The 25,605-nt window shown below is 43.7% G+C and overlaps 1 protein-coding gene across 2 annotated transcripts in view; it reads right to left on the bottom strand.

The window, feature by feature from the left end:
- The window catches only part of MYH9 (myosin heavy chain 9), a 63,933-nt gene that overhangs the window by 23,611 nt on the left and 14,717 nt on the right, over window positions 1-25,605 (bottom strand). For both annotated transcript variants that reach the window (XM_075182712.1, XM_075182713.1), the window contains exons 9-24: window positions 25,174-25,317; window positions 21,780-21,875; window positions 21,340-21,458; window positions 21,098-21,250; window positions 20,776-20,949; window positions 20,510-20,683; window positions 18,384-18,498; window positions 16,509-16,702; window positions 16,315-16,436; window positions 16,152-16,221; window positions 15,035-15,195; window positions 8,749-8,857; window positions 4,739-4,870; window positions 4,132-4,338; window positions 1,690-1,827; window positions 1,435-1,558 (exon numbers count right to left, since the gene is read on the bottom strand). In XM_075182712.1, coding sequence (XP_075038813.1) covers window positions 1,435-1,558; window positions 1,690-1,827; window positions 4,132-4,338; window positions 4,739-4,870; window positions 8,749-8,857; window positions 15,035-15,195; window positions 16,152-16,221; window positions 16,315-16,436; window positions 16,509-16,702; window positions 18,384-18,498; window positions 20,510-20,683; window positions 20,776-20,949; window positions 21,098-21,250; window positions 21,340-21,458; window positions 21,780-21,875; window positions 25,174-25,317 — 2,232 coding nt within the window. The remainder of the gene's footprint in view (window positions 1-1,434; window positions 1,559-1,689; window positions 1,828-4,131; window positions 4,339-4,738; window positions 4,871-8,748; window positions 8,858-15,034; window positions 15,196-16,151; window positions 16,222-16,314; window positions 16,437-16,508; window positions 16,703-18,383; window positions 18,499-20,509; window positions 20,684-20,775; window positions 20,950-21,097; window positions 21,251-21,339; window positions 21,459-21,779; window positions 21,876-25,173; window positions 25,318-25,605) is intronic.

Genomic DNA, 25,605 nt, shown 5'->3' with positions numbered 1-25,605 from the left:
CTTCAGCATCACCTTTTCACCAGTGACATTCAATTCTATCTCTTCTCCCCTGATCTTAGTCTTCCCCTCCTCCCTCGTGTATCAGATTGCCTCTCCACCATGTCTTTCAGGGAGTCCTCACCATTTCTTAAAATTAGCATTACCAAAAACAAACTCCTCTTCCCTCCTAGATCTTTCCCACCTAGACCTCTGCATCACTGCTAACTATACCACCATCTCATCTGTTATCCAACTCTCTCTTTGCCCCCCACAGTCAAACTCTTGCCCAATCCTGTCGCTTCCAATTATGCAAAACTGCCCGCATTCAGTCTTTCCGGAACCAGGGTGCCACCAAAACTATCATACATGCTTTTTTTTTCCCCCTCGACTAATGTAACCTTCTCCTCACTGGCCTCCCCCTCACTCTATATGCAATGCGGCTGCTAGACTCATCTTCTCGTGTTACTCTTCTGCCTCGCCTTACACCGACTCCCTTTCCCCTACAGAGTCCTCTTCAAACTGCTCACCTACAAGGCCCTTTCTCACTCCGCATGGATCGTTGATTGGCCAAAGACAGTCGCCTTGCCTCTTGCCTGACTACCACATACGGCTCTGAATCCAGTATTTCTCCTGGGCTGCCCCCTGCCCTGAAATGAACTTCCTCGTTCTATCCTACTCTCCCTAGTCTCTGCAACTTCAAACGGGCACTGAAAACACCTATTCTTAAAAGCCTGCCAACTATGCTACTAACCAACTCTTTCATCTCTTACGCGCTCCCCTTGCCCTAGATCCCATCCACTGACTCCCCCTTACACCTGTTGTCTGCTTACCATCCCTTTAGGTTGTAAGCTCTTCACGAGCAGTGCTCATCCCTTCTGTCTATACTCATTTCTTCTGCTCCAGTTACATTGGTACTGGTTTTGCTGGAGATTCTGAAGTCCCAAGTACTCATTTATTGTTCTGTGCTGTTAAACCTTGTATTATCTACTTTACTGTTTGCAATATATACAGTGCCGTGGAAATCTTGTGGCACCTTATCAAGAGGATGATATTATCCTATATTTCTAAGTGACCATTTTATTAAGTTGCTAGTGTTGCCGCTTACACTCTGGGTTATTGTTTAAGCTACAACAGATGAGGCATCTTTGTCCTAACAGCTGATATTCATCCTGTGTACCCTTTGTATACTGTCTCCAATTGGTTCATCATGCGGCTTACATTTAGTACCAGTAAGTTAAAGATTCTTATTGTAGCCCTTGTAATCACAATATGAATCATTTTGAGATTGGTGTGTAACTGTACCTTCCCCATAATGATCAGAAGTATTCGTATTTGTAGAGTGACACCAATTGCAACGGAGGTTAGTGAACACTAGCACTTTACAGTTTCCATAGAAAATTAAATCTGTGTGACCATATGCCTCCCCCCTAAAGATTACAATTGTAAAGCTTGTACCTTCTAAGTCAGAGATCATCGATTCATGCTTGTTTTTGAGTTTAGCTAGGCTCTTTGATTTTTCTTCTTCCTCTGCAAGGTTGGTGGTAAATTCTGCAATACGCTCTTCAAAGAGTTTTTTCTCCTATAAATTCAGATCAAGCGAAAGTCAATACAGTAGGTTTTGTGTTAGTATTGGAGGAATTACTTTCATGTATCCAAAATTTAACCATGCACTGCAACAGAAGAGTTTAGAAACTCATTTAGCATCCTCACCTTACTCAGCTTACTGGCCTGATCTTCCAAAACAATTACATCTTCTTCCATCTTCTTAACTTTTGCTTCAATTGTGACTTTTTCCAGCTGAAGTTTCTGCCTGGCTGCTTCTTCCTCCTCTAGTTGTTCCTCTAGCTCCTACATTAGAGTGGAGACAAACATACACAATGAAATATTGCTGTATTTGTACTAAATTTTCTAGTAGATCATGTGGTGAGACACAGAACAGCCAAGACATTAAACCCACTGACAATTGATGTGAATGACTATCTCGTTACATTGGCACTTGTCAAGGGGTGGGATATATTAGGCAGCAAGTGAACAGTCAGTTCTTAAAGATGTCTTGGAAGTAGGAAATATGGCAAGTATAAGCAACCAAGGGACTGACAGAAGCCAAATTGTGTTGACTAGATGACTGGGTCAGGAGTATCTATGAAACAGCAGGTCTTGTGGAGTGGTCCCAGTATCCAGTGGTTAGTACCTACCAAAAGTGTTCCAGGGAAGGGCATCCAATGCGCTGGTGACAGGGTCATGGGCACGCAAGGCTCATTGATGAGTAGGGATTGCAGGCTAGCCCATCATGTCCAATCCCACAGAAGTTACTGTAGCATAAATTGCTGAAAGAGGCAATACTGGCTAGGATAGAAAGGTGTCTGAACACAGCGCATCGCAGCTTGCTGTGTATGTGGCTGCTTAGTGCAGACCGTTCAGAGTGTCCATGCGGACCACTGTCAAAAGTGTCTACAATGGGCACATAAGCACCAGAACTGGACCATGGAGCAATGGAAGAAGGTGGCCTGGTCTGATGAATTACTTTCTTTTACAGCACGTGGTTGACCAAGTGCGTGTGTTTAGTTTACTTGGGGAAGAAATAGTACTAGGATGCACTATGGGAAAAAGGCAAGCCAGCAGAGACTGTCATGCTTTGGACAATATTCTGCTGGGAAATCTTGGGGCCTGGCATTCATGTGGATACTACTTGACATTGTTGCAAACCAAGTACATGCTTTCATGGCAATGGTATTCTCTGATGGCAATTGCCTCTTTCAGCTGGATAATGTGCTCTACCATACTGCAAAAATTGTTCAGGAATGGTTTTAGGAGCATGACAGCGTTCAAGGTGTAGACATGACCTCCAAATTACCCAGATGTCAATCCAATCAAGACTGTGGTATGTGCTGGAAAAACAGAGTCTGAGCCATGGAAGCCCCACCTCACAGCTTACAAGACTTAAAGGATCTGCTGCTAATGTATTTGTAAAGGATACCACAGGACCCCTTCAAAGGTCTTGGGAGTCATACACCGATGGGTCACAGCTTTTTTTGGTAGCATGATGGGGTACCTACACAATATTAGGCAGTTGATTCACTATAGATATGAATATTTACAGCAGTCAGTCACAAAATTGAAACATTAGAATGCACTAGGTCAGTGGTTCCCAAACTTTTGCAGTTCGCGGCACCCTTAGAGTCTCCAAATTTTTTCAAGGCACCCCTCCAAAATAATTACTGAGCAGTCCTGTTTTAGAAGTATTTAGGTCACGACAAAAATACTTTAGTTGTATGCAAAAATGCCCCCTCTGCATCCAGGCACTCTGCCCCCTCTGCCACGCTGTCCCCCTCCTCCGCCACGCTGTCCCCCTCCTCCACCCCCAGGCACGCTGCCCCCTCTGCTGCCACACTGTCCCCCTCCGCTGCCACCATCCTTTTCACTCTGCCCCACGCAAAACAAAAAAAAAAAAAAAAAAAAAAAAAGACAGAAACTTACCAATCAGCGCGGCGCCGGGACCCAGCAGCCTCCTCTCTCCAGCAGCTGTCACTGAATAAAGACGTCAGTGACAGCTGCTGCGGGAGAGAGGAGGCTGCTGGGTCCCGGCGCCGCACTGATTGGCAAGTCGGTCTCTTTTTTTATGTGTGGCTCGCAGCACCCCAGTGACAGCGCCGCGGCGCACACTTTGGGAACCGCTGCACTAGGTTGTAAAAAATTTCCATTGAAAATAGAAATCTTCGTGCTTTGATGCCCTTTATAAAGATGGAGACATGCTTATATTTATAAATGCCTAATGTGAGCATATGAAAAAAAAAAAAAAAAAAAAAAAGCTAAAAGACTGGTTATAGCTCTAAACATGGTAGAGTTTGAGATATCAATCATGTTAAATTATGTGCTACTGTATACAGCTACACAGTAGCCTTATTTTGAGATATGTTGAGCATCCAGCCCACATACACATAGTTCTTGGGTGAGCCAGCCACTCAGCAGGTGCCATGTAGGAATCGTCAATGAGCATTAGTTGCTGAAAACCAGTAAAACAAAAAAACAAAGCCTGGTGGAGTGGGATAGCACAAGTCCTTCGTATCACCTTTAGAGGTTACCTCAAACTCTGTAAAAGTCATAACTTTATTATGTTAAATACAACACATGTTAATTCTGCTTTTAAAATACCCCAATGTTCTGCTGCATTTTTTTCTTCTCTCCTTGCAAGAGCTGGCATCGTTCTTCTTCCTCTTCTACCCGAGACTCTAAGTCATGCAAAATTTCTTCCAATTCCTGCTTTTTGGCTGCTAAACGAGCTCTCATTTCCTCCGCTTCTGCACAGAGTTCAGTCTCTGCTTGCAACTGTTCTTGAAGTTGCATTTTCTCTTGTTGAAGCTAAATAAAGAAAACAGTTTACTGGAGGTCATACTTAGACTACAATTTATAACAGCACACAGATATTGAAATATTCAACTACAGTACCTATTCAGGTATTTAACCCACAAACAAGGATTTTCATTACTTCTCAATCATATCTAATGGGCACTGGCTAATTTTGCAGTCAGAACTAGATATCTGCCATCCTAAATAGAAAACAAGACAGACCTGCACTAAAAAGGACACCAGTGAAGTGGAATTTGAAAGATGTCTTGAAAGTGTAAAGATTGCATTCCAAATAAATATTTTCATATTTATAGTTTGAGTTACATAAATCTAAAGCCTGCAGATGAAGTAGAAGAATGCTCAAACCCTTAGAACATGTATTGTACACTCACAGTATGCAAACTGATATTACCTGACTCTGTACGTGTTCCATTTCTGAAACTTTTTGTTCAGAGAAGTTTTGAAGTTCTTTCACTTTCTGAAGCTCAACTTCCTTTGCAAGCAGTTCTTCATCAAACCTGTTTGCTTGTAGCAGTGGCTTAACCTGAGTGGGAAGAAGACAGCCATTGACTATGCATTTTGCTAAACAGTTCAACAGGAACAAACAAAAACTTTACATCCCCACCCTATTCAGTAAAAAATATATATATGTATATATAATTTTTGTACTCTCTCGGAATCCAAATGAAGGACACCGGAACACTGGGAGTACAGTGCGGTAACGGATTTTTGGGTAACATCAAAGATACCAGCAAAAGCGCACCCTGTTTTATACTCCCGATGGCTGCCTAGGACTTTAACAGTATTTTTCAAACAAAGCCCCAAGGACAGAACCTGGAGTATAGGGGAGAAAAAGCTGACAGTCTCCAAACGACAACTGAAACCAGGATAACGGAAAACAAAGAACCAAAAAAAATAAGTATAAAAGGGATAGCATCCAGTGCCACCCTCAACCATAGGATTTAGAGATTGAAACTCAAGTGCAAAGAGCAACATTTTTATGCTTATGTTAAATTCATTTTAGTTCTTTGGGGTATAGTGTAGGCAGGCGGGAAGGCTGGGCGGCATCTGCCCCCCAGGCCGGTCTCAAAGCGAGCCAACTTGCTGCAAATCTAAAAATCCTGTTTTCTCCTGCATCCATTGAGTGACTCTGGATATATCGCGAAGCTGCCATCACAGATAGCACCGCACTGGAAAAAAAACAAAAAACCTTAAAGCACCTTTTCCCCCCAAAACTGGCAGTCGTGGATGCCAACACATTGTTCACACCTTTATCTGATTCTATAAGTTCAGAAGGCCAGGTAGCTGCCCGACAGTTGTGCAGAAGAAATGTCTTTAGGGGTGGTTATCCCAGTTCCAGAAAATCAAGAGTGGATGGCCTCTCGCATAGCAAGACATTTGTCCAACCTGCAAGGATCCCTGTGGAAAGCCACCGTCTGGGGAGATACCCAAGGACAACCATCATGTACACCCAAAACCACGATTCCCCTCACCTGGCTATCTGTGGTGTCTTATACTACTACAACTCAGTATCGGCGTAGACTGGCTCCCACCACAGTGCCAACTCCAACCTGTAGGAGACAAGAGGAGCAAAAACTTGGACACATTAGGCTTTAGAGCATTAACAGGAAGGAAATTATGTTTTCCTACTGTTGCCTCACTAATAATGTTGTCAAGCTCTGGCCCAAAAAGAACACCCTCAGGAAAAAGGGAGACTCTTGATGCACTTCCTAAGACTACACATCAGCCTCCCTGGCCTCTATCTTAAGGCCTATGGGCAGAGACTAGAGGTAGGCATCTGTGCCCCAATCAGGGCTTCCTGACCCGGTATGTAGCTCTGAATCTGAAGTGGTTTCACCAAAAGAACAGAGTACTACGGACTAGTTTGCTAGCTGACAAACCCTCTTAAAAGCTGCTCAGATCAGTGTTACATAGCCTTTTTTTTCATCCAAGCAGAGGGGGGACTAAAAGAGGCACCCATTACCACGAAAATCGACTTAAAATTGCCTCAAACTTGGTCTGCACAGTCTTTACCATCCCCAATACCTGTACGTTCTTATACAACCGTGTAACAGGTGCAGCCACCATAGTAGGCGCTTCCCATTTAACAATAACCTCAGGGGACAGAGGATAGATAACAGGACTGCAACCTGCAGGACACCTGGAGCTTCCTATCCAGAGAAAACCAGGCCTCAACCAACAAATCCTCCAACTGGGAGAAAGATGGAAATGAAGAGTTTTAAGACAGTCGTTTGGGAGGAAGTAAACTACAGAGCCTTCTCTGCTTAAAGAGGAATCTTCCATGTCGGACTCACTTTACCCTCCTCCTAGGAAAAGGAGTCACAAATTGTCTAATGACCTGACTGGGGTACCGTGCTCCTGCAATTACGTAAGGAAGATGGGCCAAGTAGATTCAAACATCTGTACCAAAGTCGCTAGACCTCTAACCTAAGCCAGTTCCTCAGAGATCACTGCCACAGGACCTTGTTCCTGAACCTTAGAATGGAAAGTGTATAAAAAGGACCACCTGGTTTTCATCACCAATAATATTTTTTTTAAAATTCCTATGACCATCCTACGAGTTGGTAAAGCCCTTTTCACAGAATGACCACTGGTTAAGAACTGCATAAGGTACTGAAGAGGTTTCTCAGTTGTCAAAAACTTGATCCAGTCAGTATGAACTGCAAAAAGAATCCTAGAAAAAAGGAGAATCTCCACGAACCCTCCTCCATCTGAAGAAAACAAATCTCCTTCCATGCAACTTCCTCCCAAAAATCATCATGACCTGGTAACTGGGTTTGGGTCTTGATTGCAGAGCCCTTAATGAGCCATATGTCCAGGACTAGAGAGGCAGGCCATCTTGCTGATCAGTGTATTTATTGTATTGGTAGGATTACCAAGAACATGTACCCTGGGAGCAGTAATGCACACTTATACCTATCCATGTCCTGGCAGATGGACTGCTATATTGGCATATCCACCTGCTTAAGGAGGCAACACAGAGGAACATCTCAATATTTAATAGATCTGTTCTACAAATGCATATTTAACAAAATGCATGTGGAATTGCACATATGGCATTGCTTTCAGGGTAAAGAATATAATTCCCTCCCCCCCCCACACCATCTACATACAGCATTGGATGGTTGCAAATAGGACGGTTAGAAGAGTGGTTATATTCTCATCTGGAGTGCAGGAGTCAAATTCATAAAGAGTTAAAAAAAACGGAGGTCCCAGAAAAGGAATGGTCTTTCACAAAGAATTTCAAGGCCGGTGTCCAAGGTTTCAAATTGGAAATGCTGCAAAGCATTTAGTACCTTATTTAAACAAGGAGCGGACATGGCATCTACCAAGGCTGCCTGCGAATCTCTTGCCCTGGAAGAAGGGCAAGAATATCCACAATCAATGAAAACATTGATAAAAATCTGTAAGCCACTGGACTTACACACCCAAACACGGAAAGTTTGGGCACCTAATGGCAAGTCTCAGACACTGAGCTTGATACTGTGTGTGGCACTTTATTAACAGCTGACGCTGTCCGGATCGTCTAGCCACACACATCTTTGACTTTATCCACGTTCATAATATTGAAACTCAGATTAGTATTTAAAAAGGCATATTCTGTGATTTACTTTCCAAAATCGTTTCATCAGATGTAACCATTGCTACTCTACTCGTGCACGACTTTTGTCGTGTGAGGTTACCAATGTACTAACTGCCTAAAGTTAGTAGTGACCAAATTATTGATGTGGATCAGGTGTGTGATTGATAGAAAAAAAATTATACATACACAAGTTTCTATGCATGCATTCAGCCATCTTTCTTTGCTTGAAAAAAATTCTATACACGTCATACATACTTACTGGCACCTGGGAATTTCCAATTGTACTGTATTAGGAAACTAGTCCAGTCAGGTCCTGGGTTGGAAATGCCCATGACCTCCCCCACCCATCAGGATATGTAGGCAGGAAGGCAACACAGAGGTAGTAGTTTGTGCCAAGTGCTACACTGCCTGAGGGAGAGACAACTATGGACCACTAAGGATGAACGTAGTGATCCATGTTTGATTCCCGAGAAGGATATGCATACACCAAGAAAAGGAGAATTTTACTCTAGACTTGTCAGTCACCCTCTGAAAGAGTTTGAGTCACATATATAAATAGCTAAAAACAGAAGGAAAAACAAAACAACCCTCCCCATATGTTTCAAAGCTAGGTGCACAACAGCCAGCAAGGCCATTTTTGTGACCCACAGGAAGTAGAACAAACAGGAAGACACAGAATGCAAAGCTAGAAATACTACTGCAGTCCCCTGTAACAGTCACACAATGTGTCAACAAGAGTCTGAAAAACCCAAAGGTTTCCAAAACTTAAAATAAAAGCCTACAAAGCTCTAAAATGTTACCCCGAAACAGCCACATACCTTCGTAAAGAGTCTCCACCACTGCCAGTTCCTGAGCTTCAGATAGGCTGCACAATTCCTCTGAATTACTTTCATTGCAGTAAGTTGTTGTTGTCGTTTGCCAAATGCCCTAAAAATACATATAGGTTTACCACAGCACATGTAATAATGTTTGTTTGATACTTGGCTATATACTTTTTTTATTTTATGCAATGTAAAATTTGAGAACATAAACATCTTTATGCGGAACTTAGGAAATGGGGGGGGACAAAAAAAAAATAAAAACCCCGACAAATTTGAATTCTAATATTGCTCCATTGAAGACAAATTAAATATGGGATCTTTATACTTACGCAAAATCAGTTACTCTTAATCCATTGGGGGACACCGGGAACATTGGGGTAGAGTAGGGACAGGCGAACTGGCACTTTAAGTTTAGTTAACTAAGCCCTAGCTCCTCCCCCTCTATACCCCACCTACTGTTAGAGCCCAGTCTATGTTTAACCAAGCCCACAGAAAAGGGAGATAGTTCTCTTTTCTTGGTTTTTCTCTGACATGTCTTGTTGTGAAGAGAAAGTTGGTTTGTTAAACAGAAAGCGAAACCAAAGCGTTAAGGGTGGGCACCCGGTGTCCCCCAATGGATTGAGAAAAGGATTTTACGCAAGTATAAAAATACCATTTTCTCTCACATCCTTGGGGGACACAGGGAACATGCCAAAGCTGTCTCACGGGAGGGAACGCTCAGAAAAAAAAAACCGGTACAAAGCACCTTTCTCCCAAAACTTGCATCCCTGGATGCAAACACATTAAATTTGTAAAACTTAGTGAATGTGTGTACAGACGACCACGTGGCCGCTTTACACAGCTGTTCGCTGAAGGCACCATGGTGGGCCGCCCAGGAAGCACTCGCAGACCTTTTAGAATGTGCCCGCAGATTATGTGGGACAGGCTCCCCCACCCCACTATAAGCTTGACGAATAACAGCCGTAATTCACCTAGCAATCGTCACTTTTGAAGTTGGCCAACCTATTTTATGAGCATCATAGAGAATCAACAAATCCTCAGTCTTGCGCAGTTTGTGACCTTTTACATAAATATGCAAGGCACGAACAACATCGAGATAACAAATAGACTCATCGTTATCCGAAGAGGAGGAGTCAAAGCAGGAATGACAACTTTAGGAAGGAAAGAGGGCTTGGTTCGAAGAACTGCCCTATCATTATGAAAAACCAGCAGAGGAGACTTGCAAGACAAGGCAGCAAACTCTGAAACTCTGCGTGCTGTAGAAATGGCCAACAGAAAAACCATTTTCCCCCCAAGATAGAAATTTGAAATCCACAGTACAGCATCCACCGTTTGAAGCCCTGAATAAAGCCCTCAACACCAAATTTAAATCCCATGGCGGAACCGGAGGAACATATGGAGGTTGTACTGGAGAACACCCTGAATGAAAGTTTGCACATCAGGTATGACAGCAAGTTTTCTTTGAAAGAAGATCGAAAGAGCCGACACCTGACCCTTAAGAGAACTAAGACGCAAACCTGCATCCAAGCCGTCCTGCAAGAACCTAAGTAACCTGGCCAGACGAAGAGACGACGTAGGATATCCTTTTCACACCAGCCAATATAGGTCTTTCAGACGGATATATTTTGCTGAAGCCGGTCTTCGAGCATGGTCTGCACCACCCGGTCAGAAAACCCCTCATCTCTTAGGATCATGGCTTCAACAGCCATGCCGTTAAAGCCAGACGCTGCAAACCTAGATGCCGAAAGGGACCCCCGAGTCAACAGATCTGGGCGTACCGGCAACCGCCACAAACGACCTCACGTTGGTGTACCAGGCCCTGCGCAGCCAATCTGGCGCCACTAGAACTGGAACACCCTCTCCACCTTTTTCAATACTCGCGGAAGCATGGCTACCAGAGGGAAAAAGGTACACCAAGCGGTACCTCCAAGGGACAGACATGGCGGCTACCGCGACTGCCCTGGGATCTCTTGCGTGGGAGCAGTAGAGAGGAACCTTGTGGTTCAACAGAGATGCCACTATGTCGACCCCATCGTTCCACTAACTAATGAAACACCCGCGGATGGAGGGACCATTCTCCCGAGTGCAGAGTCTGCCTGCTTAGGAAATCTGCTTCCCAATTTTCTACTCCGGGAATAAAGATGGCCATAAGCGTTGTAACGTGAGCCTTGGGCCCACTGAAAAATCTTGAGTCTCCCGCATGGCCAAGGGACTCTTGGTGCCGCCCTGATGGTTGAGATATGCCACTGCTGTGACATTGTCTGATTGAATCTTCACTGGCTTTCTCTGCAGCAAGTATTGCTCAGAGCATGAAACACTGCTTGCAATTCTAAGACATTTATAGGAAGCTTGGATTCCTTCCGAGTCCAAAGCCCCTGAAACCGAGCGTGAAGACAGACAGCCCCCCAACCTCGAAGGCTAGCATCCGTTATCAGAGTCCAATTCCAAATTGAGAATATGTGTCCCCTGGTGAGATTCCGCTTGTGTAACCACCAAAGCAACGAATGACGAGTCTGCCGAAAAACCCGACTCGCCAGATTCCGATGTGATTTGTTCCATTACGACAGAAGTTCCAACTGGAACCGCCGTGCATGAAACCGAGCGAACTGAATCACCTCGAATGACGATACCATCTTGCCTAGAAGTCTCATGGCAAAATGAGCCAAAGGTCTCCCTGCCACCAACAGGGATTTCACAATTTTCTGCAAGGCTAGAATTTTGCGCTGAGGAAAGAACACCCATCGCAGCCGGGTGTCAAATAAGACCCAGAAACATCATCCGCTGGGATGGGATCAACTTGGATTCCTTGAAGTTGATAATCCAACCGTGAGACTCCAGAGTCTGGATTACAACTTGAATATGTGACTGAAGCTTCTCTGAAGAGTCTGCCTTTAAAAGAAGATAATCAAGGTAAGGAATGATAGTAATTCCCCTGGTGAAGATACGTGGGGCTGTGGCCAGGCCAAAGGAAAGAGCCTGAAACTGGAAGTGCTCTGATCAAACTGCGAACCTCAAAAAGGGACTGCTGACCCTTCCAAATCGGCACATGGAGGTATGCATCCTTGATGTCCAGCGCCACCATAAATTCTCCTTGTTCCATGCCGAGAATGACCGAGCGTAACAACTCCATCTTGAAGCTGGGCACTGACATGGGTGTTCAAATCTTTCAGATTGAGAATTGGTCTGAAAGTCGTCTGGTTTTGGCAGAAGAAAAAAGGTTGGCATAAAACCCCGAACCTTTTTGAGAATGAGGGACTAGAATAATCACCCCGGACGAAAGAGTGAATCGCTTCTTTTAACGCCAATTGTTTTCTTGGACAAGCCTGAAGCCCTGTGGCAAAGAACAGTCTGGGAGGAAGACCGATCAACTCGATCTTGTAACCCTGGTTTACCACCCCCAAATCCAGACATTGGTGGTCGACTGAAACCACCGATCTCTGAACAAAAAGGAGACGGGATCCTACCACCGACGACAGTGGAAAAGCAAAATGCCCGTCATGCAGACTGTTTGTCTGCAGGCTTTGCTGCTGGACGTCAAGCAGACCAGGCCTGAGGCCCCTGCAGCAAACCACCTCTAGGAACTGATGACTGACCTCTAGAAGATTGTCCCGAGGAATATTGTCCCCGAATTCTTCCTGCGGAACGAAAGGCCCGAAATCTAGACATTCTCTGCTTGGGAGCATTGACAGGGAGGAAAGTGCTCTTACCCCCTGTTGCTTGACTGATAATGGAGTCAAGCTGCAATCTAAAAAGGCTAGAGTCCATTCCTTTTTCTGGAGGTGTTTTGTTTAGACTCTACATCAGCCTCCCAGCACTTAAAGCAGAGTACGACGAGCCGAAACTGCAGAGGCAGAAATACGTGCCCCAATCAGCCCCGCATCCATAGCAGCCTTACCTAATCTGTTGCCCTCTGAATTTGCTCCACTAATGGAAGCAGTTCAGAAGACGGCCTGACTGCCAACAAATCTTCAGACAGCTGTTCTGACCAGCGCTCTACAGCTTTAACCCTTGCTGATGCCAACGCAGGCCACAAAGAACCTGCTGCCACAAAAACTGACTTAAGGATGGTACAGACCGGAGGGTTGAAACCGTCCTTAAGAGTAGCCTGGTTAGGAAGAGGATTAGTAGTTACCTTGGCTAACCTTGCCACAGCCGCATCCATCCGTGAAAGTGTCTCCAATTTAGCGAGAACCTCAGGGGGAAAGGGATAACACGATTACAGTCGCCGAGACACCTGGAACCTCCTGTTGGGGGAAGCCCAATGTTCAGATAATAAATCTTCCAATTGGGAAGAGGCCTGGGAAGGAAAAAGCTTTCTTCTTGCGCCTTACAAAAAGAGAAGACTCAACAGCCTCAGGAACTTCTTCCTCAGGTATATCAAGTACCTGACGCACAGCCCGAATTAATTCCTCCACACTGACGATCAGCATGAACCTCCTCCACCACCAAAGGAGCCTCTATGTCAGAATCCAACGGTAATTCGCCCTTTTCCTGGGAACCACAGTCGGAATCTGACTCATTTTCCTGAAGATGCCGCCGCTCTTACGCTTACGTGAAGACGGTGCAGCCAATTTCATCATCCTCTCTAAAGAGGAGGAAACCGCAACCAAACCCTGTATAGAGAATGCAAGACCCTGTACCCAGGCTGGTTCTACAGACTCCACTGGTGCAGAAACAGTTCAACCCTGATTTTGCGAACTAGAACCCATGTCATTCGCAACAGAGGAAGCTGAACCTGAAGATGGAGCCACCTGAGACAGTACCATATGAGCAAGTTCAGCCACCGCATTAAAGAGAGACTGAGCCCAGGCAGGTTCCTCTGTATGTGAACAAGCAGCTGCCGTTTCACCCTGTGTGCTCTCTCTGGGCCGACAGGTTACGCACTGAGCCTGTGTGCCTGACTGCCCAGACGTTAACTTAGCGTGACAGACAGCACAGGTGAAACTTTGCATAGATGTAACACCTGCCCTACCACGCATGGATTTTTCCCACCGACATGTTAACAGATGGGACAAAACAAACTGCACAGTGTAATAAAACACAATACAGCTAACATGCAGCACACAAACTTGTACAGAAAGTGAGCCTGCAATACAGCCAACAAAGCTCCCCAGTGTAAAAGACAAATCTTTAAAAACAACCACCCCCAACCCTTTACCTTACAGGACTCAGGATAGAAAGAGGGGAGAAGCTAGAGCTATAAAATGGCTGTCTAATCTTGTGTCTGCACACGAGGAGTGAGAGACCACCACGCGGGAAGTGCATAAGAGGAAACCACTTCCCCCAGGGTCCAGCAATTGATTGGCTATTGTCCAAACAACCTCCTCAACCAATCCAGTGCGTTGCAGGGCTCACTAAGTTAGTGAGCCTAGCCTGACCCCGTTCCCAGAGCTAAAAAGATATAAATAGAACCTTTAAAAAATGACTGCTCTTAGTAAAAAGCAGCCAGCTCAGGGAACCACTGTGATTTATACCCCCTCCCAGCACTATGCTGAGAGATGGTTTCACTTATCTGCTGCCAACCTTCCAGACGCAGTGCTGTGCGGATAGCAGAAGCTACACGCACACAGGTCGGACACAGCCTGCGGCGACTGTGCCCGGCTCCTAGGAGGGGCTCAAACCTCGGAAGAGGGAGCAGGCAGAAAGCAGGCACCTCCGCCCCACAGACAGCGCACAGCCGTCCATGCTGTGTGCTACTCACATAGGCATCCCCCGCTGTCAGTCAACTCTGCCCGCCAGCAGAGAGTTGTACACCAGAGACCGCAGGGAGGCAGTCGAAGTCTGTCTACCCCGAGGCCCTCCACAGTAGCCGGCAGTTCTGACCGACAGCTGACTACGCGGCTCAGAGAGCCGCCGGCTGTCAGACCCCGGACACAGTAGTATCCGATAGCATTAAATAAAAGTCAGAGTAAAACAAACAAAAATAAATAAATAAATAAAAAAAACAAAAACGCACAGCCTGTTCAACAGGCTCTTAAACTAGACTGCGCTCGAACAGGAGGTGGGGTGTAGAGGGGGGGGGGGGGGGGGGGGAGCTAGGGCTTAGTTAACTAAAGTTAAAGTGCCAGTTCGCCTGTCCCTACTCTATACCCAAATGTTCCCGGTGTACCCCCAAGGATGCGAGAAAAATAAGCTTTCCACTGGTTAACAGATTTTGTTTTGGCAATTACATGCCTATTATAGACATATCTTTCCATGTTCGACTATAGCCATGTGTTTGAAAGTCTGAATGAGAAAAAAAAAAAAAAAAAAAAGTTAGGAAATCAAGAACAGCAATTCTTACTTTCTGGCAATGTAGCCCCTGCACCAGGCCTGGAATCCAATAATAACATCAGTGATCTTTAGGTCCCGTTCTTCTTCTAAATGAGCAAGGACACCCGCTCGGAAAAACACTTTGCTTTGTCCAATACGGTAAAGGTTGGAATCCAGTTCCAGGGCTTTGATCTTAATGTAAAAAGAAACCACACCCATTTTCATTAAAAAGCATTAAAGTTATACTTTTGTTAAAAATGCATGTACAAAACAAAATAAACTTGAGAAACAGGAGGGGGGAAAACAAAAAATACCACAAAACAAAAAACCAAAGACACTTTATCGAATTTATAAGCTGAATGAATTGAACCAGCAACATGTGAGGTTTTCAGGAAAAGCTTCCCCTCATTAACAGGCAAGTGTAAAGTAGCACTGTACACCCGTTCACTCCCGACTTAAAAGCAGTTGGAGGGCACTTAGTGCAGCAGGTCAAGCACCTTGGTCTTAAAGCTGAAGCAGGGGGAATGAGTGTTCCTCGTTTATTTATGCCGCACAAGCCATTTTACAACCCCTTTACATACCATCATATAAGTTAGTATTTAACCATCCAAGAGGCTGCAAAGGCTGGCCAAAACAGAGGTGGAAAATAGGCTCAACAACAAGCGTCCTCTTGTCCAAATGGTCCTTAAAGAAAGCAGCTTCTGAAATAAGCAGTTGTGGCCTCCTAAGAGTTTCCCCCTCCCACTTCTTGCTAGTGCCCAGTCTCTTAAGGCTGTCAAATTACTGTTGAATGAGACACATACCAACACTGAAGTCCAGAGCTCTCCATCTGCATTCACAAGTCAGAAGTGTAGGGTGTGTATTACTTTGCCTCTCCCCTACTTGAAAAGCAGCAGAGGTCCTTTAAAACGTTATACAGACTACATCAGTTTGAGCATCATGTAGAAATCTAACAGTGTAGCCCCCCCAACTGGTAAACCATGTGCTACAATTTCATAGCGATTTGAAATTTTTATTTCTAGTTTATAATTAGAGATATTCACCATCTTGTTTTGGATGCACAAGTTCACATCATCAACTTTGAGAGCTTTGCAATACAGTATAGTTACAACAACAAAAAAAAATACTGAGTAGACTTTTGCACTTGCCATTAAAACACATGCTTGCTTCCCATCCATGAATCCTTTGGGGATAGAATTTGGTGTAAGGATTTCATATCTGAAAGAAAAAGGCAGAGGGTGCAACAATGAATAATGTAAAGTCTTCTACAAACTCAGAGCCAAGTGTACTTTAGAAATGTTATTTTTATACCTCTGTCTGAACTCTTGGAAGACTACTCTATTGGGGAAGCCCTGTCTGCAGATACGGATTCCCTCTAATACACCATTGCAGCGTAACTGATCTAGCACCAGGTGGGCATCCAGTTTTCCAGCCTACAGGAAAAACAGGAGTGTATCAAAATGACCATCCAAACTAGCCTCTAAAAGGCCCTAAACAAATCATACCTTTTTTTCATGATTGGGGATGATGCAGCGTACAAAGTTCGGGTTTGTGTTTCTTAGTGTGGCCATGAGTTTAGAAAGTTGTTCCTTATATAGCTGACCCACTGTACGGAACATTCCTTTTCTGGTCTTGAATACTCCGGGCAAAGCTGTATCACTCATGCCAGCAACCTGATCCAAGCCAACAATGCGATCGACTACAGTTGAGAAACAATTGGACGACATGTAATTTGAGGGGTTTCTTTTTCTTTAAACAATGCCATGCAGTTTCTTTACAAAAACATTATGTATACTGAAAAGTGTAAAAACAGTAATGCTTGTGTTCACCTAACAAAAACTGGAGTGTTGTCCTCCCTCATCTATTCTTTACATGCACAGACACTATAGTACATTTACTGTACCCAAAAATACACCTTTGTAAACAAACTGATCCCAATTGTGACATCATGCAAAGTGAAATCTAACAGCTAAGCTAACATAACCAAACTCCTTAACGATCAATATTTGAGAAACACTGGGAGTGTACCAGCAGTACAATGTATGAAAAAAAAAAAAAACCAAAATGTGTTCGTGCAAAACTAAAATGCTTTATGCAAACCACCCCTTCCCCAATGAGGGTTTCAACCAAATGGTAATTTATAACCCAAAAAAAAAATCTATATAGTCAACCAGAAATATTAACGTGAGTAGCCTTCAATCTTTGCAATTAGTCCGCGTTGACACTGTTACTTGAACAGCAGATACCTATCCTGCCTCTGTAGAACTTGCTGTATTTAAACGTTTTGACTTCAATGTTACCAACCAAAATAAAACCAGCGTGTTGCACCTCAAGTATTTAACTCGGACGTTCTAAATCTGGTACATCAAATCCCATTTCACAGTGTGATGGAATCCATCGCAAAAGCATATTCTGTGAACATTAGGTCATGTTACTTGTCATACTGTGCAATGAGTGTATATCAGAAAACTACTCATTTGATGGCTGGTGTTTGAAGCTTTGTGAGCAATGTCACAGTTAGACAGGCAGGTGAATAACCACACCATGCACAATACCTGCTCCTTTCAATTACCTCTATGTGAACAGATGCCATTTCCGTAGATCTAATAAGGAGGAGAAATGAATGTGTTTGAAGAGCATCAAACAGAAGATGAAGATACTGGAACACAATGGGTTTTGGAGCACCTTGTATCCCTAAATATATGGGACTGTTCAGAAAAACTACAATGGTGTTTCATTACTACAGTCCTCCTTCAACACTTGTTTAAATACACTATTGAAACTATTTGGTTTTGCCTAAATTGTGCCATAGCCGTCAATAGGAAAGCAATTTGCTGAAAAACTGCTCATAAAAAAAAAAACAAAAAAAACACACACACACACACACTACGAGTTTTCTGCATCCTGCAATGCATAATACCTGAATATCCTGCACATGAATAGAAAAGGGGACGGAGAGAGCGACAGAGACAGACAGAGACAGACAGAGACAGACAGAGACAGACAGAGACAGACAGAGACAGACAGAGACAGACAGAGACAGACAGAGACAGACAGACAGACAGAGACAGACAGAGACAGACAGAGACAGACAGAGACAGACAGAGACAGACGGAGCAGTGCTATTGTGTGGGAAAATGAGGTATCCTGCTTCCTCACGGTAAATTTGACCAGTTTTTTGGATCCAATTCATGCTGATGCTTCCCAAAACTAGATAAACATTAGACTTCACTGTGGGCCTACCTTTTTTTTTTTTTTTTTTGAACATCTCATAATTTTGTTTTGTAGGGCTCATTTCAGAGCCTGAATCTTTGTAGCAACAAAACATTTCAATAAGTGTCTGAAATGCCTTAAGTTGATCATCATTCTACATTTCTTACCATCTTTCCAAAGTTCTGACACAAATTTATCAGATGACTGATTAAGTAGTGTGGCAACATTATCATTAAGTGGGTCCATGTTCTTCATTAGCCATTCATCAGCTTTGTAATCCACCTAAAAAAAAAATAAAAAAAAAATATAAAATTAAATCCATGCAGCTTGAGAAAACAAACCCCCCCCCCCCCCCCCCCAAAAGAAAAAAACACCCCACACAAACCAAGAAAAACAAACCCTCACACCATTGCATACAATTCAAAACCTACACAAGGAGAAAAGACAACTAAATGGTTTGCAATAACCAAATACTGAGGGGTGGGAGGGGGGGGGGGGTAGGTGGGGTAGGTGGATGATTTATGATTGCATGTTAAATTATTTTCTTCCCCATAGGGGGGAACACTGGAACTATGCATGCGATTTGGCACTAAAATGCTTACTCAAGTCTGAGGTCCTTCTAAAGAAAGGGTGGGGGCGGAAGGGGATGGATGAACCACAGCCACCAAGGATACATAGACATCAGAAGGTTTAAGGACCGAAAAATTAGGAGCTAATTATTCCCAAGTTCAAACTGAGGATGTTGTAAGGAAGGGATAATTAAAATCCCTCTAAACACTGGGTGGAATATATGAATGCTGGATATGCAGCACATTATATATGCAAAGTTTGAGGCTTGGCTCTCTTAAAGTGCACATTTCAGTTCTACTGTCTAAGCATCAACTGAAGCAACCTAGATAGTTTAAATGAAGTGGAAAAACCATTCCGTTTGCACAAAGATGGTGCATGGTTTCCACGAGTGTCAGATAAACCCTCAGAAGTCAAAATCATGGCTTACCAGCTATGCTATTAACCCAAGGTTTCTCATCCAAGATTTACCTCACTTGAAGGGTACCTTGTCTTTACAAACCTCCATGGTCTAGAATTGCCAAACAACTTACATTTTTCCTCCATTTTCTATGCAACCAGGGATTCCCCCCCCAAAAAAATAAAAACAAATCAAAAGACAGCATCTACTAGGGATTCCTTTGGTTCCCTTGTCCTTGGTCAATAAGTGTCTACTTTGTGATTCAATGATGCCATCATGTCTATCTAGTTGACTATCTGTAGAAATACAGCAACTCTACATTTCACAAAATAGTCCCTTTGTATGGAGTATTTCTGACAAGAAAATCCACTTCCCGGTTTCTCTCCCCAGAAATATTGCAGATAGAGAAACGGATTTAACGTAAGTTTATAAATCCTCTTTTCTCACTGATTCCGTCTGGGGGGGGGGGGGGGGGGGGGGGGGGGAGGGGAGGGGGGGGGGAGGGGGGGGGGGGGGGAGAAAGAGCACGGGAGTTGGCACCTAGCTAGTTAATCTTTAGCACTGCTGACAGACCCCTCCCCTCTACAATCCCCCCGCCTCTTCCTCCTCAGTTAATTAAAAAGCCCCAAGGAGATAGGTCAATCAACCAAGAGTCTGTCAGCAGTGCTAAAGATTAACTAGCTAGGTGCCAACTCCCATGCACCCCCCCCCCCCCCCCCACAGTAAGCAGTGTCCCCCAGACGGAATCAGAGAAACGGATTTTTAACGCAAGTATATAAATCCTCTTCTTTCATCCAGTCTGGGGGACACTGCTTACCATGGGGACGTTCTAAAGCAGCCCCGCTCTGAAAGCCCCGCTCGTATAGCACTAAGAGCGAAATTTGCATCCGCGGAAGCGAATACATTAAATTGATAGAATTTGGTAAATGTGTGGACAGAAGACCAGGTGGCTGCCCTGCAAAGCTGGTCAGCAGAAGCCCCATTTCTTGCTGCCCATGACGCCCTTACCGATCTGGTGGAATGGGCTCTTCTACTAGATTGCCCAATCTAGTAGAAGAGGATGACTAATCTTCTCCAAACAGGAGACTTTAGCCAAATCCTGAACAGATTTTGCAAGTTTGTGCCCAAAGTGTTTTGGGTTTTTTTCCATGATGAGAGGCATCACTAACAGCTCTGACAAACCAGTGATCTGCACCCCCATCAGGAAAATAATCCTCAGTTTCCTCTTCTTCCATAGCATATCAACTAAGATCTTAAATGGAATGAATAAGAAAAACAATTGAGTGGAAAACAAATATTACAAATCTTTTAAATAGGATAGATTACCTTTCCAGCATAGTGCATGATGCAAAAGTCAGCTTTATCTTTAAGTTGCTTGGGCTTTTGGAATTTGGGGTGGGAGCCCTGCTCCTGTACTACTTTTTCCACAAAACTCTTATCAGTAGCTTTTGGAAACCAACATTCCTCATCCAGAAGGGCTAGAACACCAGGTGGGCCAGCCTGCAGAATGGAAATAGTCGTTATGGTAAAAAGCTTACAAAGTAAATATTCAGGCTTTACGAAGTAGCAGCAACAGCATAATTTAAACTCACAGGCCGCTCTATCAAATCTATACAAGGCTGAAGGTCCAAGCCAAAGTCAATGAAGTTCCACTCAATGCCTTCCCGCTGGTACTCTTCCTGCTCCAGTATAAACATTGTGTGATTGAAGAGCTGCTGCAACTTCTCATTGGTGTAATTGATGCACAGCTGCTCAAATGAGTTCAACTACAGAAGATATGTTAGGAGTAAACATAATCAGACATCTATACTTACAATTTTGTAAAACTTTCAAAAGGAAAAGTTTGCACACACTAAATATGTTACCACCCACTTGCATTACATAAAACCCACAAAACAAACAAACACATACTACCTCAAAAATCTCAAAACCAGCAATATCCAGAATTCCAATAAAGGAGGCGCCTTGTCTCTTTGTTTTGTCTAGGGCTTTGTTGATGCGCATAACAAGCCAGCGAAACATGCGCTCATAAGTGGCTTTAGCGAGAGCCTCAATAGCAAAGTCTGCCTGAGGAAAGGTAGGAAAATCATGTTAGCCGAAAAGTAATTTAACTATGTCAATGAAGGACTAATACATCCTAAATGAAAGACATTTACCTGCTCTTTGGTCTGGGCTTTCTGTACATAATCACGGCCAACCTTAATACGGGGCATGAGGATTGCTCTGGTAAAGTCATTCACATTAATTCCCAATAGATGACACACTTTCTGGGCAGCTACAGAAGGAAGACATATGTTCAAGAATGCTTATGTAAAATATACACACAAAAATATTTGACCCCTCAGAACAAGCAGAGTGGAGAGTGAGTGAGTGAGATACATACATAGCTGTACACACGACATTGGATTTTTGCTTTGTCAAATTAATGATTTCTTCCTCACTTTGAGGAATTAGAATCCCTACCACCTGAAAACAAAAACCATGCACTACAAGGTACGACCCTGTACCTTAAACCACATGAGTGTGTGTGTGTGTTAAGGCACATGTGTACACCAAGAGCACGCAATAAGACACATTCACATTTTAGAGCCCTTACCAGTGTTATCTGGCATGGAAGCCTGATCTGTGTTGCGCTCCTTCTTGAACATAATGCTGCCCAACTGTAGGACGCCAGAGACAACTCGCAACAATCCTGGCAAGAAACAAAAACAGAAGTATTACACAACCAGACAGTGATGCAAGCAAGTCTGTTTATGGATTAAATTGGCAAGATATGAAGGTGGGACAAAAGAGGATTTTTGTACTAAACAAGGGGGAAGGGGGGAGAACTACAGCTCACCATGGGAGAGGCCACTGTGCTGAGAGTATGGCACTACTGTAAACTAAAAGTTATCAGGCCTGCTTCTCCCTCTATATGCCCTCTCCACATTGAACAAATTTTAGTTGCAACTAAAATTTGTTCAATCACAATTTACCAAAAAACAAAGTGAAGAACAAGTGGTGGGAGAGCAGTGTCCCTTAAACAGTTGCAAACAAATGAATTTAAAAAAAAGGAGAAATTTAATATATATCTCTACACACCGCCCCTCACAACAGAAGTTTTAGGCAGGTGTGAAAAAAATGCTGCAAACTAAAAATGCTTTCAAAAATAGGAGTGTTGATAGCCTTCTCTTCAGTTCATTAACTTATCAATTAACAAAATAAGCTAAAATAAAGTCAATATTTGGTGTGACCACCTTCAAAACAGCATCAATTCTTCTAGGTACACTTGAAGTTTTTGAAGGAACTTGACAGGGAGGTTGTGTCAAACATCTTTAAGAGCTAACCAGAAATAGTCTGTGGATGTAGGCTTGCTCAAATCCTTCTGTCTCTTCATGTAATCCCAGACAGACTCAATGTTGAGATCAGGGTTCTGTGGGGGCCATATCATCAATTCCAGGACTCCTTGTTCTTCTTTACACCGAAGATACTACAGCCAATGATGAACGACCTCCCTCGCTCCATCTGTCTCTCACCCAATGTTTGCTCCTTCAAACGGGCACTTAAAACTCACCTGTTCCTCAAGGCCTACCAACTATCCACTTAACTTCTCTTGTTTCTCCCCTTCGCTTCACTGGCTCCCTTCTGTGCCCGATTTGTTTACCCTCCCTTAGGATGTAAGCTTGTATGAGCAGGGCCCCCCTTCCTTCCTGTCTCCATACCTGTTCTTCCGCTCCGTCTCTACTGTATTTGCCTGCCTGGAGTTTCTGGAGTACTGGTACTTTGTGTTTATTGTTCTGTACTGTTTTATCCTGTATAGTCTACTTTTCGTACCGTGTACGGCGCTGCGGAAACCTTGTGGCGCCTTACAAATAAACGATAATAATAACTGTTTGGGGTCGTTGTCCTGCTCCAAATAAAGCTGGAGCCAGACACCTCCCTGATGGCATTGCATGATGGATAAGTACCTTCCTGTATTTCTCAGCGTGGAGGACACCATTAATCAGGAAACCACCAACTTCATTTGCTGAAATGCAGTTCCAAACTTGCAAGGAACCTTCACCATGATTCACTGTTGCCTGCAGTCACTCATTAAGCAATGACAAGCAGGGACAGAATTTTCCAAATAAGGAACTTGAGATCAGATTCAAAAAGGCGTGTTCTGTAATGCTGAAAGGATTGGCGGTCAAAGGGCAGTTGCACATTAAGAACCACCTGAAGAAAGGTCTGGACCTTGGATTAGTAGGCAGTTTTCGCTGGAAGAAAATGGATAAAGCAGACACTAGGACTTTGGGAGGCCAACAGAAACCCACGATCCAGGCCATCCTGTAAGGACAAGAGGCCTGCCAATTTCACACCAGCCTATGTAATTTTTCCATACTCTGCTAGAGAACACTGGTTTGAATGATCTTTTCTGACAGCCCCTTAGATTAAGGAATTATGGCCTCAAGACAGCCAAGTGAAGTCTGGTGGAAAAAATGGGACCAGACTTACATGATCTTCTCTGAGGAGTAATTTTCATGGTGCAACTAGAATTAGTGGTCCCCAACATCTCTTGGCCTTCTTCGGTACCCAATGTAGCATAGAAATGAGAGGGGAGGTACACTAGCTGGATCCCCAAGGGAACAGTGATGGAATCAATTATAGATGACTGCAGATCCCTGATTCTTGCACAGTACCGAGCTACTTTGTGGTTAAGCTGAGAGGCAATTATGTCTGCCTTGGATCCAGCTCTAGAAGCTGGTTGAAAAACTCCCCGTGGAGGGATCATTCCCAGGGATAAACAGCATGCAGACTTGAAGTTTGTCTCAAATTGTTCACTGCTGGAACATACCAATCTTGATTGCCTCTTTCATCACCAGAGTACTCCCGGTCCCCATTTAGGATAGCCAAAAAAAACCTTTTAGTCAGTTCCAGCATTATCGCCATCCCTGCATGCCAATATCTGTAGTTACAATGGTCCAGTCCAACACTGAAAAAGGACAACCCTTACTGAAAACATGACTTCACCTCAGACTCAATACCTTCTGTGTTGGCTGGTAAAAAGACTCAACTGTATTTTAGATGGGAGACAGAAAAATCATGCACTGTGCTGGAAAAACACTGGACTTTTGATACCATTTGTGCTGTAGCCAGATCAAAAGTAGTGCATGAACTGATCATGGTATTTCTCCACTGCAATCTCAATGCCATGATGTCCCTCCCATATTAGGATGTGGAGATATGCATCCACGAAGGTGAAAAAGTGGTCTTGCTCCATGGCACTGATCATACACATAATCCATCCTGAATTTGTCCACCCTCACATGTAAGTTTAGGGACCCCTGGCCCAGGAGGAGCAGGAAATACATCCAGTTTCTGTACAATAAATAGGTTTCAGTAATAACCCAAGTACTCCAGCTCTATCGGGACTGGTACAAGAGCTCCCAACAATAGGGCCAATCTCCTGGCTCTCATTTGAAAGGGGAGTGGAGAAGAACTGCTTGGGCGATAGTCCCAAATTGTCCAAGTAGCCAAATTGCCTTTTCTATGGTGCCTTTGACACATATGTCCAACCTGACCCACAGGTCCTGAAAAAGCAAGAGATGGGCCCACACTACACTGAGGATATTCCGCTTGTGATGACATCCATGTCAGCACGTCTGGAAGATACTGGGGCTGGTGTTTGTGTGCCACAGGTCCCAGTGTGCTAAACAGCCCTGCACTGATGGATAGGTGTAGGTCTTTGAGTCCCTGATGGAAAACAGACCCTTCCTGAAGCCCTAAACCGATGGCAAGTTTTCACACTTTTCAGTTAACTATTGTAGTTGCATTACACAGTACCCTATAGAGTGCAACTTGCACTCACAAGTATGTACTTCACTAAATCCAACAAAGCTTTTTGTACACAACTGTAGCTAAGCTATAGTACTTTTGCTAAACTAGCTTACTCCCCACTCCCCCCTCCCCCCCCCCCCCATTACCCATGTTTCCTATTAAAGGAAAAAAAAAAAAAAAAAGTCAACACATACCAATTTGTTCATCATCGGGAATCCCCATGATCTTCATTGCTTCCATAGTCTCTTGAAACAAATCTTTGTCCTGCTGACCTGGTACAGTGACGTGTCCATTGGAAAGGAAACGATACTTGTTGTAGGCCTCCAACAGGAGATCAGCTGTAAAAGATTGTGTTTTAGGCAAGTATCTTTATTACACAGCTTATTGTATCTAGCGTTCATAAACACTTCATGCAAGCTTTGTACAGTACTATAAAGCTAGCTATGATAAAAGGTTTTTATCTTGCTTTTTTAGGCTCACTATACAAATATTGTAACTAAATTAAAACTGATAAATATCTCTAGTGTAAGGCGATACCAAGCTTATACTTCCTTGTACAAAAGCCCACCAAGGGGTGATTTCACTGCCTGGGGGGAGGGGGTTTGATGAGAAAAAAGCAGATCCCC

This window comes from Mixophyes fleayi, chromosome 8, assembly GCF_038048845.1.
Source record: "Mixophyes fleayi isolate aMixFle1 chromosome 8, aMixFle1.hap1, whole genome shotgun sequence".
Lineage (NCBI taxonomy): Eukaryota > Metazoa > Chordata > Amphibia > Anura > Limnodynastidae > Mixophyes > Mixophyes fleayi.
Note: the sequence above shows the minus strand (reverse complement) of the source record. Positions and strands in the feature narration are given on the sequence as shown.